General features: G+C 44.1%; 1 protein-coding gene across 3 annotated transcripts in view; it reads left to right on the forward strand.

The window, feature by feature from the left end:
- The window catches only part of cdon (cell adhesion associated, oncogene regulated), a 39055-nt gene that overhangs the window by 10069 nt on the left and 14932 nt on the right, over window positions 1-14054 (forward strand). The window contains exons 1-7 of one of the 3 annotated variants that reach the window (XM_086216436.1): window positions 4190-4268; window positions 5348-5486; window positions 6983-7261; window positions 7745-7891; window positions 8670-8813; window positions 8900-9184; window positions 9262-9531. In XM_086216436.1, the coding sequence (XP_086072562.1) occupies window positions 5414-5486; window positions 6983-7261; window positions 7745-7891; window positions 8670-8813; window positions 8900-9184; window positions 9262-9531 (1198 nt within the window). In that variant the 5' untranslated portion in view covers window positions 4190-4268; window positions 5348-5413. Of the gene's footprint in view, window positions 1-4189; window positions 4269-4491; window positions 4574-5347; window positions 5487-6982; window positions 7262-7744; window positions 7892-8669; window positions 8814-8899; window positions 9185-9261; window positions 9532-14054 lie in introns of those variants that run through there. The other 2 variants (XM_086216435.1, XM_086216434.1) reach the window with 2 other exon arrangements.

Consider the following 14054-nt stretch of genomic DNA (forward strand, 5'->3'; position numbering starts at 1 on the left):
TATATTTGCAGAGGTGATTTATCATTCTGAGACGTGAAAATACTCATAGTGTGTAGTTTCTTTTTTATGCCTTTCATGCAACAAACAAAGCAGAAACCCTGAATGCAACCTGTTTTCGTTCTCCTTTAGAGAATCTTGTTAGTATCTATTTGGACCCTCTTGTCATTTTTGTTTCAGTTGCACATGTTTGAAATTACATTATTTAATATATGTTTTAGTTAAAAAGTGCTTTTGGGCGTCGGCCAGTGATCTAGCAGATGGAGACTGAACAGAAACTGTTGTCTGCGTCTCTGCCGCTTGTTGCTGTAGAGACATGAGCAGTGATGGAATCCAGGAAAGTTGGGGAGGGACGGGAGTCTGCACTAAAGGGAGAGCGAGGGGTGGGGGCAGCTGGATCAGATCATGCCCATTCTCAGTCCACACAACAGAAACACAGATAGTGTCCTAACTCCCCCGGAGAAGGTGGACCTTTTCTAGACATTTAGGCAAACTTGATATATTGAGGAATGTGAAAATCTCGGCTCCCCTCTCACCTGCCACGATGAATCAGACTCCTGGCACATGTTGGAGTGTTATAATACATCCTGCAAGCGAGCAGGGGCTCTTGGGGATTCAGAATAACCTTTTTCGCGTCGCTCTCCTTCACAGATTCCCAGAGACACAAGACATTGCAGAACAATCTCCAATTAAGATGGGTCCTACATACTGTACCATTCACTCTCTCTCTCCTCGGCCTCAGTCTTTCTACCTCCCTCCCTTTCTCCCCACTCTCTGTTTGTGTCCTCGGCCAACAAGCCTCTGGGTAGAATTAACGCTGTCTCCCAGGTCCCGGCCCTGGCACTTTGAGAAGGTCGGGCTTTGGTGAAGGGAGGCGTTGGGGGTAGGAGGTGAAGGAAGGGGGAATGTGTGTCCTCGGTAAACAAGGCTTTGTGGGATGTGACTGTCTGATCCCCCGGGGCCTCTCCTTTCATTCCTCCACTCATCTGATCCCACACCACGGCGATGTCGTCAGAGTCGCGGCATCGCTGGCCTCTGGGACCCGTTGGGCCCCGCCACACCACACTGTCGATGCTCTGTCCCCTGTGTCTGAAAACCAGACTGTCCTTGAAGTTCTTTATCTTCTGTGGAGTCTGACTCAGTTAAAATGATTTATTGAGGAGACGTCTGCAGGATGTCAGGTTCAGACGAGGGCAGTCGTTTCATATTCTGGATCAAATAAATCTTATTTGCAGCTCATTGTAAAACAGAAAGTTCTCATCTTCTTTCCCAACTAATGCTCCTGGTTGATTCCACAGCATGCTTCTCTCTTTCTTTCTTTCTTTCTTTCTTTCTTTCTTTCTTTCTTTCTTTCTTTCTTTCTGTCTTTCTTTTCTGTTTTTTCTTTTTAGCTCACTCCCCTTCTCTCCTACTTTTAATAACGTCTCAGTCTTTAATCAGACAGAGTTAGGCTATACCAGAGGCCCAGTGTTTCCACTCATTAGTTTCCTCTGTAGCCCCAGGCTGCCTCAGTGGGTTCACCCAGACCAACAGAAGAAGCCCATAATGGACCCCTAGAGTCTCCTCTCTCAAGAGGCTCTTCCCAAAATCTGTGGGCTGTGCTCAATGTAGTTTGACTCAATCATCAGCCAGTTTTGGCAGGCGAGGATGTGAGCTCAGCCTTTATCTGTACGTCTCTATCTCAGAGCCAAATAAAGAGGGAGGAGTCTGGGCTTGGCAACTTTTCACCTCTCTGTGAATGTTTCACCTCTTTTTACCCCCTTCTCCTTTTACTCATCTCCCAGTGAGCTTTTCTTTCCATTTTCTGTCTCTCTGTCCCCCCCCATCTTCTTGTTTTGGATTTGTGTGTGTCTGTCGCTTTCTCCCGAGTCTGTCTGTCTCTCTCTGTGGATCTGTGGAATGTGTGTGCTGCAGATCCTCTGTCAGAGAGATGTGGGGCGAGTGCAGACAGGTTTGGGGTATAGCATGTGAATCAGCTTCAGCGCGCAGGTCAGAGTAGACCATCCTACCAGAAACGACTCTCTCTTACATCCTTATTTCTGACTGAACATCATTCAGTAAGTTCCATTTGCTGCAGTTCTCTGTTTGTGGGTTGCACCAGTCTAGTTTTCATCGATGGAATCGTCTCCTGTTATGAGCTGCCGCACGGTGTTTGACAGTGGCTTTTTCACTCAGCTGTTGCAGGCTTATGAAATTGAGAGGCTTCAGTCAGTCAGCTGCACCAGTTGTGACCTGTTCCTCTCCTGCCAGCCAGGTCTTTGATGCTTCGCCGCATTGCTTTTATTGTCCATGTTTACCCAATATGACAGGGATCTGGGGCAGCCCCACATGGGGGCAGATGGGGCTTTAAGTAGTTCCTGTACAGAGGATGCAAAGTGCAGGTGCTAACCCCCCACCCCCCCCACCCCCTCTACCCTTCCTTTCCCAGAGGGCAACCTGTCAATGTGTTTATTTTCTCCTGTGTCAGCACCAGGGATGTCCTAGACACTGCTAGTCCTGTGTCTGAGTCTTCTGTTACTCCCATAAAGTATAAATAAAGGCTGTCTACTACGATGCCTCAACCACTTCAGAGCTTAGAAGCTAAAACACTAAAGTTAGTAAGTCAGGAGTTCCTTCGGAGTTGCTGTTTTTACTCGCTTTCACGCAGTTAAGCCAGGTGTCAGTCAAACATTTCCCAAACATACACTGGTCAATCACCCCCCCCACCCACCCAAAAACTAGGAATTTTTCCACTTGAACTCACTGACACTAAGCTCATTTATTTTCATAAATTGTATGTCTGTGTCTCAGCTTTCAACAGTCCACAGTCTGTTTTTTAGGCCAGATGTCACTTCAATTTATAGCCGCTTTACCTGTCTTTTAAAATGGTCCTGTATTTACAACATAAGTGTAAAAACAGAGAGTAACACAAGATCAGATTTGGGACAGGAGGTGGAGAAATCTTTCCTCCTCTTTTTTTGCAGCGCTAGCTGGAGAACCAGAGGAGAGGCCTCAGATCAGACTTCATTTGAAAAGGACTTTGGCATTTGACTTGGCGTCTCCTCATGAGCCGGTGCTGCCAGCATCAGGATGATTTCCCTTGCGATGAGATATCCTCACAGTGTCTGTCTTCATGGTGGCGGATGTCAGAGAAAAGCCAATCAGATAAGAAGAAAGAATGATGCCCCTGTGTTTCCTCGTTGTGCCAGATCAATGAGCCAGATAGGCAGCTGTGTGTGTGTGTCTGTGTGTTTACAGAAGAGCACCCAGTCGACGCCGCAACGGTGGGGAAGTAACGGGTTAAAATAGGAATTGAGTGAGCTAGATAAGGGGAGAGAAAGGTTGTTACAGATCAGCTCTAGTTTCTCATCATACTGTGTGCCAACGTACCCGCGCTTGGCTGCGCATTTTTATAGCACTGTTGTTATTATTGTAATTATATATCATTATTCCAGCAGAGAGAGAAAGATAGTTTCCACTGATGACATGGGGGCAGTGTGCAGGGGCTTGTTGTAACTTGTGAGATGGAGAGACGCTAGCCTGCAAGATGTGGGTTTGATCCGCCTGGATGAGTTTGTAGTGCGTACACCTCATACTGTACATGTACATTAAATCAGACACTGTTCATCAACACACTGTTCAGTAGCACTGCAGATCACGTTGAAATTCTATCTACTAAGAAATCTGTGTCATTTTTACTTGTTTCATTGTTTCCTTTAAGCACTTTTACACCTGTTTGGAGTGGAATGTGTGTAGAAGCAGTGGAAATGTGTGTGAGTGAAACAGAGAGTTGGATGTGACCTCTGGGGCCTGGTCCAGAGCCACCAGACACCCGCTGCTTCACCTTCTCTCTCTCTGCTCTTCCATGACCTTTGACCCTGGGTTTAAGAAGGGGGCGTGAGCCAGCAGCTGGGAGAGTTTATTATTTCCTGCCTCGTCTCTCTTCCTCCTCCTCCTCCTCTCAGGATTCCATCCGTGATAGAGAGAGATGAAATGAGTGAGAGTGAATATGACATCTCTGCTTTAGATGGAAGATCATAATAGTACAAACATCACAGTAGCTCAACTCGACAAACATCACAGTAGCTCTACTCTAAAGTGGCGCCGGCACTGCCATCAGAGAGGTCATGTGATCACAGGTGATGGCTTGTCTGTAGTCCTGCACGATAATTCAAAAAGTAGTTGATCGATTTCGAGGAAAATCATTTGGACGATATAATCTAGGTGGAGGAACAATCGCTTTGATTTGGAACTGGACTTGGATCTGATGATGTCATTTTGCCTCGGCAGAGGTAAACTGAGTGCTCTTTAGTCACAGGTCATGTTTTCACTGGCGTTTATTTGCATGTTAGCAAGGTTACAAAAAATATGATTTTCCTCTATTTCATCGATTTCACCTCCTCCAATTTAAAGATGCTCTGTTTATGTAATTGTCGAGAGAAAGCTTGCGTTTGACAGCTGATCTCATAAAACAACTCTCTACAAACTGAGGTGTCCTTGTTCTGCTCTTTCCAGCCATACTCCAACAGCGAGAGGAGGCTAAACAACCTGACCTGCTTGATTGTTGAGCAGCTGAAACAATGTTTAGAGAACAAGTGTAAGAAACCTGTTCAGCTTCAGCGCTCCCACCCAGACATCATCCTTTTAATTTGACCCACCCTTCATCCCCGGTCAGCTCTTCCGCTAACGTCTGTGAACCACTGAAGCGCCAGCGTGAATATCACAGCTGGACAGCCATTGTCCTTCCAGCCTCAGGCTCAAACCCTGGTTACCAACCAGGAACCTGGGATCAAAGCCTGCCCGGATTACTCTTAGCAAAAGGAGGAGGAGGCGGCGCAGTCGGAGGGGGTCGGGTTGAAAAGGATAGAGGAATGCTCCTAATTACGTGCCCTCCGCTACTTTTCTGTCTTTCCCTTTGGCTCCTCTCTTGTCTCCCTGTGTGAGTCGGGGCTTGCACTTCAGGCTACAGTGAACCTGTGAGGATGCAACACAGTGTGACAAGAGACTGATATTAAGAGTGAGGTGACAGTCTCTCCACAGCCACTCCATTAGCTGGAGACCTCAGCAGCCCAGTGGGAGAGAGGGGCGAGGGGGGGAGACAGAGAGGCTGGACATTCCAGCCTCCGTGGAGACAAGTGGGTGAGAAGAGGGGTCAGAGGAGAGGGTGGGAGCTGGAGATCAAGGAGTGTGTAAAGGGGATCTGTCATGAAGATTAGAAAGATTATCATATGGGATTCATTCGGAACCTTTCTCCCACTAAGATCTACCTCGAGAAACCAGCTTGTTGTGTTGTTCTCTTTCTTCTCCTGCTGTCATGTTAGCCTACAGAGCTCTGGTTTGACATGTTCCTCCTCTCCTCTGTGTCTTACAGGTTTGCTGAACAGGGGAGGACGTGCGCGCTGGGCAACACGGCTGCTGGCAGGGGTCAAAGTGCACCATGGACAGTGGCCTAAGGGTCCTCCTGTCCACTGTGCTGTGTCTCAGCCAGTCGCTACTTATCAGCTGCTCATGTAAGTTGGCGTCTCACTCTCAGTTTAACAAGGGCGGGAGCGGCGGGATCCCTCTTCCTAAAAACAGGGAATAAAACTGAGAATGAAACAATAGAACATTAATTATCAAGCAGTTTTATGCTTCTTGTAGCTCTTTGCTTCGGGTGTGTGGCCTCCACCCTCTTTTTACACAATCTCCGATTAGAGTTGGGGAGCTGAATTCTCTTCTTTAAAGATAGAAACCGAATTGATTCGCTTTAAAAGGATCTGTGACAGAATGTGGTAACTGAAGAGGGCTTAACTTTTTTTTTTTTCAAAACTAGATGTTCTCTGCAATATTTGTAATGCATGACTTTAATGTACACATTTAACCTGAGGAACCAGTGATCGCACCAGATCTGAAAGTGCACCAAATGTGAACAGCATGCGCCAAAATTTTAGAAGTTATTAAATTAACTAAAAAAATTACTTTTTTGTTATGACACAGACAGTAAAGTCCCAAAAAGTACTTTGCATTTGGTACCTGTACCAAATTTCAGCTATGTTAGTGGTATTGACAAGACAATCTTTTATTAGTCCGGAAAAATCGCAAAAAAATAATAAATAACAAATAAGTAAACATAAAGGAATACAGAAAGAATATAAGCAAGGGGAGCTATACATTAGCAACAATAAATACAGTGTAACCAAGCTGACATCTGTTCATATGTTAATAGTAACTACGGCAGCTCTGATAAACTCACATACTAGTATCAGAATATTACCTGACAAGCACCAAAATACATAAAGCTGCAGAGTAACTCTTGTGACCTGGTGAGTTAACAGTATTAATATTAACAATGTAGTGCAAAAACATTACTACAAACTAGTGTTGCTCCTCTGCTGCTGCAGAAGTTTGACAGGAAACCACCATACTGATAGTATATCAGGGCTTGATTTGCATTGTCCTCTGCTTTTTTCAGCAAAAAGTAATTAATTCGATTGAATAATTACAATCATAATTAGTGGCACTTGGAGAACAGCCAAGTTCCTCTAGTCTAAAACTTTATTCAAGATAAAAAAAAAACGTGATGACAGCAGGAGCCATGTGCATTTGCTGATATCAGATCACTGACCCCCATTGTTGTGCCGCGTTCCTTATGAAAACTGAACTAAACGAATGTTGACCCATTTCACCATTCCAGTTGATTCTGTGTCCCACACCAGACTCTGAGGTGTCGGCCTCAGCGAGGTGTAATAACAATGCAGTGTTGGTGGTGTTAAAGAGGTTATTTTTTTTCTCAGTTGCGCCAAAGCCAAGCACATAATTTCAGTCGTTCAGATTCAAGATATCCATGTCTGCAATTTCTGTTAGCACAACAAACTAAAGTCTGTTCAGCTCTCTTGATTTGCACGAGGGCAGACTTCTATTTGCATGGCTAAATTAGGGTGTATCTTCTCATGTAATTTGGTTTAATCATCCATTTATAACAAAATCAAAATTTCTGAACATTTCTCTCTCCTTTTTTCCCTCTCAGCTCAATACCCCTCTTTCCTCTCTGAGCCTGAGTCCTTGGTTCAGAGTCAAGGCTCCGTCGTTCAGCTGGGCTGCTCGGTAAGCCCTCTGTCGGCGGTGGTTTCCTGGCGCTTCAGAGGCCTTCCCCTGGACCCTGACACCCTGCCTGGTGTGGAGCTGAACGCAGGGTCCCTCACTATATCCTCCCTAAAACCCAGGCATGCCGGCACCTATCAATGTGTGGCACGCTTAGACCACGGGCCGGCTATCGCCAGCCGCCACGCTCGTGTGGCCATAGCAGGTACGGATGCAGTGAATTACCCTTCTGTGCATACTTCTACTCACTTCAAAGCTGGGGGGTAAAGAAAGAAAGGAAATCACTTAAAGAAAAGAAAGGCCATTTTGTGAGTGTGGAAGAGTTGGAGAGGATGCCGTCTCTCAGCTGCTTTCTGCTGAGCTGCGGAGGAAAGGAAGCAGTTGGAGCTTTTACTTGGCTCCCTTCCACATGCCTCATGACCGGTATCCTTAATGAGGCTTGGGCTTTCCTGTGTGGTATGTTATGTTCCTGCTGGGTTGCTGCTTGCTGTTGGACGCTACACCGAAGAGTTGACTCTGATCTGGAACTGTATCAGACATGAACAGAATCACTCACTGCAATAATAAACAAAAACCACCATCCAACCCAAACATTTCAACTCAAGTAGCGATGATACTCAGCACATATTAAATGTCCTGTATTCTGTACTGAATGTGAGTTTAACCTTCTTTTTCTCCGACTTTGCAGAAATATCAGAATATAAAGATGGCCGACGGCGGTCATTATCTGTGCAAGAAGGAAGCACGGTTCTTATAGAGTGTCCTCTACCGCATAGTGTCCCTCCAGCCTTGCCGAGACTAAGGGTACGAGGAGAGCGCATAGAAGTGTCTACAGGTATGGTGAAACCAGAGAACAAGTGCCTTCTTTTGCATTTTGAATAACTGATATATGCTCTGATACAATTCTATAAATGTGGGAGAAAACTTTGGTGGAAATGATGAAGCTAATCAACAGGCAACATTGCATCCATGCAAATGTTTTATTCTATTTTACAGTTTTTCAAACTATTCGTACTTCCTAACATTAAACAGGATCACAATATAGAATCACATTTAGACGTCACGTACATCTGGTATTAGACATCATTTATCATTAATTTAATTAATTTAACATCAGGGATGCACAACATTTTTTGCAAATATCCACAATGCCAATATTTTACAACAGTGAGGATTTACTGATGTTGATATTGTCTTTATAATATCAACTTTATCTTAAAATTTGATACATACTTAAAAACATTGGTAAATATTGTGAATTGGAAAAAGTACCGCTTTTATTTCTCAAACATATGTGAAATCTCATTGAACATTAATTGTTGTTTACTCATCACTGATGATGTGCAAGGAGAAGAGAAAAAAAGTGGACGCAATACTGATACCTTGAAAGAATTACCAATATTTGCAGGTATGATGAAATACTGGTATTATTGTGCATCTCCAGTTATTGTTACAGGTAATATATGGACACATATTGGGTATGAAATGCATTTCAACGTAAGGTGTAAATCGCATCATAGTAGAAACCATTTATCTATACCCGCCACTATTGTTATCTGGTGAACAGGATATACTGTTCTGACACTGACACGGTTGTAACTTTCCCTTTTCAGATGACTATTTAGTCCATCCCTCTGGGAATCTCCAGATTATCTCGGTCACAGCCCAGCACCAAGGCATGTATAAATGTGGTGCCTACAACCCTGTTACCGGGGAAACTGTCGTGCAGCCTCATGGAGCTAAACTCACAGTCAAAGGTAAGTCGGATGATAATTTATTTAAGGTTTTTTTTTGCCTGTGGTATCATTTCTGCTTTCCCTGACGTGCTTTTTTTGTGGGTTAGAGCCAGACTCCCCCTCCCCTGTGCGGATACTTTACCCCTCCACCCCCATGACTGTGACACTGCAGCAGGGAAAGCCATTCACGCTGGAGTGTATAGTGTCTGGCAGTCCCGCACCGGTCACTAAATGGTTTAAAAATGGCAAAGAGGTCACGTCGGGGATTTCTCGTCAGCATAATAACCTGGACTTGGTGAGGGTGATGAGGAGTGATGAAGGAATTTACACCTGTGCTGCCGAGACAGAGGTGGGGTCTGATATCAGCGCCAACTATACTGTGAATGTTCTTGGTAAGAAAAAGATACGAGATTGTGTGCCGTCTGATAAAAGGACTCTGAGGCTAATCTGCCATCCTCCTTCCTCACAGAGCCTGTGTCCGTTGTGGAGGGTCTTACCAACCAGCTGGCCTCTCCTGGGTCCACCACTCGCTTGAACTGCATAGCTCGAGGGAACCCCTCCCCAAATATCACCTGGCTGCTCAACGCTGATCCCATCAGCTCATCGCATCACTTTCAGATCTCTGGATCCTCCTTGGTCATTACCGACCTGACACCACAGGACGAGGGCTTGTACCAGTGTCTGCTGGACAACGGGATTAGCTCGGCACATTCATTTGGAATGCTAACAGTTCACACAGGTATGCTTCTACCAATGTTACAATGATTCTAGAGTTCTAAAACTTCAGTGAATATTAAACAAATTCAGTAAAAGGTGACCTTAGTATACTTAAAACGATACTTCAGCTTAAAATGATAATTTTCTCATTTACTCACTCTCAGATAACTTGAATTCATAAAGATTTTTTTTTTCCCTTATGCATGTCTTATTGGTGAATTAAGAATTCAGAAAATGCTAGCTACACACTTCTTGCTGGAAGCTTATGGAGACCAAAGATTAACAACAGCAAAAGCACTATAAAGAACAACCGTTTTAAAATCCTCATGTGCATCAACCGTTATAATCCACATTGTGTTTGTCCATTTATGAACTCTTCAAAAATATAGGTAAAGTCTACCTAGCCCAAACACTGTATGGCATTTTTTGTGTCATCATGCTCATTGATTTGAAATTCTTGTCACACACAAGCCGATAAAGAAGATTTGGATTATACTGGATGATGCGTTTGAAGATTTTGTGAAGTTCTGCTGTTGTTAATCTTCAGTCTCCTGTAGCGTCCAGCAGCAGGTATGAGGCTTGTGTTTTCTGAATTCTGAAAGTCATGCAGGGAAAAAAAAAATTCCACAAGACATCAAAGGCAAGCCCTCATAATTTCTGAAGGAGGCAGAGACAGATTTCAAAGTTATAAAATGATGCATTCACTCGGTGCTGCTACACTAATTACTTGTATCAGTACTACCAAGGTTAACCCAACTCAAGCATGTGCGACATTTGTTTTACGAAACCTCCTTCTTCTGCTACTGTGTAACACTTCCTGACTAAATGTTTAAGTTCTGCTGGTTTGCACAGAAATTTTCCTTACACCCGGAGTGTTACCGTGATACACGATACCACAGGAAACAGCTTGAGAGAAGAGTATGAATAGTTGTAGAAATTCTCATTGCCACTGGAAAGGGTTAAGGCTTCTTACCAGGTGGGATCTCTGTGAGCCTGCGCATACAGTATCTGCATGGAGTCCTTGCTGTGGGAGTGTGAATGTGTTTGTGTGTGTTTTTCTGAGGGCTAGTAGGAGAGGCTTTGCCAAGGCCGCCCTCCTCCTGAGCCTTGAACTGAGCCTGAGCGTGAGAGTGAGCTTTGTGCACACCGTCGGGGATAAGCCCCCGGACGCTGGAATGTAAGGAGTAGCCGTGAAGGGTTATGACGAGGACCAGACCACCCAGCTGTCAACATCATACACAACTGCCTTTTATTTATTAACACATCACAACCCTCCCCCTCGTCCAACTCTACCCCCCGACCCCCCCACCGCACCCACCCACCCAAAAAAAAAAACCTCTGCTCTTCTCCCTCCCTCGCCACTCTACGTTAGGGCCCCATTCCTCAGCTCTATCTGTAGAAATATTAATACAGCCACATGCAGGCCAGAGAGGAGTACAAGTCAGAGAGGACCCCTTTGCAGACCACAGGAATAAGAATGTGCTGCAGACCCTGATGATGACACGCTAAAACAGAAAGCTGATAAGACATGTATGTCCATCGAATGCCATTAGCTCTCTAAACACACAACTGTAGCTGATGTGGGTTATTATAATTTATCACAGTAATCACTATAAAATATGTTAAGTCTCATGTTTAGTATCAGTGTGTCCATCGCCATGACAACCCAAGCTTTCATCAGGTCAGTAACGTACCACAAGAGGGGTGCTGGGTCCTTATTAGGTTATGTTTTTGGAAGTGTTTGTCCATCAGCAGAATCACACAGCGACGACCTGGCCAGTTTTCATGAAGCTTGGCAGAGGGGTGCAACATGGGCCAAGGCCATTAAAAGCTGGGGCCGGTCCATAATATGTTTGGGGAAAAACTGCATTGAATTTTTATGTTTGGCGCAGACGTAAGTTTGTGCTCTCTGAGTGCTTTTTGTCCCGTCTTTCCCGTCAACACCCTCCCATGTTTTCCTGTTTCCAGATAACCCAGCTTGCTACGGGGATAGCCCCCATTACACCCAGCACGACTGTTTGACCAGGTGCTTGTCCAAAACATTCAAAGTAACTGATTGATAAATCGTCTGTCAGGCACAAAAGCTAAAAAAAAAAAAAAAAAAAAAAAAAAAAAGTGTAGTTTGAGGATTTGAACAACAGTTTAAATAGGCTTTTTAGTTTTTGTAAAAAATAAAATAAAATTTGACATCATGTTTCGCCAAAGCGAATGAGGACATGCCAGTTTCTTTTTTCTAGAGCAAAAGACTTTTTTAGAGTTATCAGTTAATCCATGATAAATCTGTGGTACAACCTCCTGTCACACTGCTGACATGAAGGAGGTATTCTGATGTAGCACCGAACTGCGTCTCTCCTCTCTGTGGCTTAATCCTGCATGATTTACAATCCCATTTACTCCCAGGTGTTCTTCTCTAATGGACCAACCTTTTTCTGGGAAGGACCTGGCAGTATATCTCTGTCCATGTCCTTAATTGCCTCCTCTTGTATCTTCCATGTGTTGAAAAGGAGGAGTCCTGGCTGTGAGTCAGAGCTGCGGAGAGTGCAGGGCCAAGGGAGGGACAGAGTAGGAGAGTGTGTAGGACTGGATGTAGAGCTGGAGTCTGATTCTCTCCGGTATTTTAATGGTTGGCGTGTGGAATGTGTGGCAGCTGGCCGCAGTCCCAGGATCAGGTCTAGTGTTACCAGCTCCGGGCCTGTTTGTTTTATAAAGTGAACCAGTGCCACACATTCAAAAAAAAAAAAAAAAAAGGACTCAGGACCTTGTTCTGCACTCCTGTGCAAGCCTCGTTGCTTTAACGTCCTTACTCATTTGTTTAATGTTCAGTTATGGTGCACTTTGACCTCAGTGGTGTGGCTCCAAGTCCAGCAGTCCCTGTAGGCTGTGCTCCATGTCCTCCAATGAAAAACTCCTCCCAGGCCCTGCCAAACTGGTGTCAGACATTGTAAGGCCTCCAGCTCGCATAATTTGCCAGGTGGACTGCTCTGGCAGAGATCTAATAAAAAAACAAAGAAAGCACGATTATGTAAAGCAGCAGAGATCCAAGTTTTCTTGTTATTTTATGTAGATTAATGGTAGATAGTCTTGTTGAAGCATTGAATAACCTCAGTGGTCATTCTTCTACACAAAGAAAGAATCACATTGTACTTTTCTCACAAATTGGACACAAATAAGATCTACATTTTTATTAAAGACGCTGAATATTCACTGTCATAACTCTGCACACTGGTGAACAATTGTATCAGTGAACACAGGGAGGCAGGAAATGCGGTGTCTTCGTGACCTCCAGCAAGCAAGGATCTGGAAGTTCGTTCTAGGTCATTAGCAGGATTGAGCTATTAGCAGGATTTTACTGGACATGTAGATGGTTTTGACTTCGATTTCTTGAGCAGATGTGAACTGTTTGAAGGAAGAACATTTTGGCTTCTGAAAACAATCTTAATCTTACTCTATATCTGTGATTCAGAATATATTAATTATTCTTCAGAGCTTGGAAGGTTATGTTTTTTGGAAATGTTTGTCTGTCAGTAGAATTACACAAAAACTACCTGGCATGTTCTTTTGAAACTTGGCAGAGGGTTGTGGCGTCGGCCAAGGCTTTTAAAGGTTTGGGCCGATCCATGTAACGTTGGGGAAAACTGCACCGAGTTGTTGGCGTGGACGTAGGTTTGTGCTCTCTGAGTGGCCCGTCTTTCCCATAAACACCCGCCCATTTTTCCCTGTTTCCAGATAACCCAGCCCCCATTAGACCTAGCGCCATTGTTTGATCAGGTCTTTGTCCAACCAGATCGTAGGACCTTATTATTAATAAATCATTTGTCATGCATGGAAGATTTAAAAAAATGTAGTTTTACCATCTAAATGACAGCTTTTTATAGGAGATATTTGGGTTTTATAGACAATTTGTAAAGACCATGGTGGCTCCTGTTAAGAGGGGTAAGTATAGAACTTCTGCAGATGAGAAGATTATTTTCTGGATCACGTACTTTTGGCAGTTTGGAGGAAAATTTATGAACAGATTTTGATGATATGCTTCATATTCCAGAGTTGTGTGATTTTTGTGTGTGTGTGTGTGTGTGTGTGTGTGTGTGTGTGTGTGTGTGTGCTTCTTTATTTGCAGTGATCATATGAGTCATTAATTTGCATCTCAGTGTGTAAAAATGTATTTTACAGCCTTCTAGTCTATAAAAATATGTAAAGTCTTCTGTTTAGTATCATTGTCTCCATCGCCATGACAACCCCCCTGCTTTCATCCACTCCCTGTGATGGAGCTTTTGGAACAGTTTGTTCATCAGCAGAGTTACTCAAAAACTACCAGCCCGATTTTCATGGAACAAGGCAGAGGGGTGCAGCGTGGGCCAAGGCCATTAAAAATTTGGGCAGATTCAAATATACTTAGGGAAAACTGCGTTGAAGGGTTTTGGGGTTTTTTTTGTTTTTTTTTTTGGCGTGGACATACGCATATGCTTTCCAAGTGCACTTTTGTCCCGTCTTTCCTGTCAACACCCACCCATGTTTTCCTGTTCCCAGATAACCAGGCTGGCTACC

Source organism: Aulostomus chinensis, chromosome 10, assembly GCF_037954235.1.
Source record: "Aulostomus chinensis isolate RoL2024-O1b breed Wild chromosome 10, RoL_Achi_v1.0, whole genome shotgun sequence".
In the NCBI taxonomy this organism is placed as follows: Eukaryota; Metazoa; Chordata; class Actinopteri; order Syngnathiformes; family Aulostomidae; genus Aulostomus; species Aulostomus chinensis.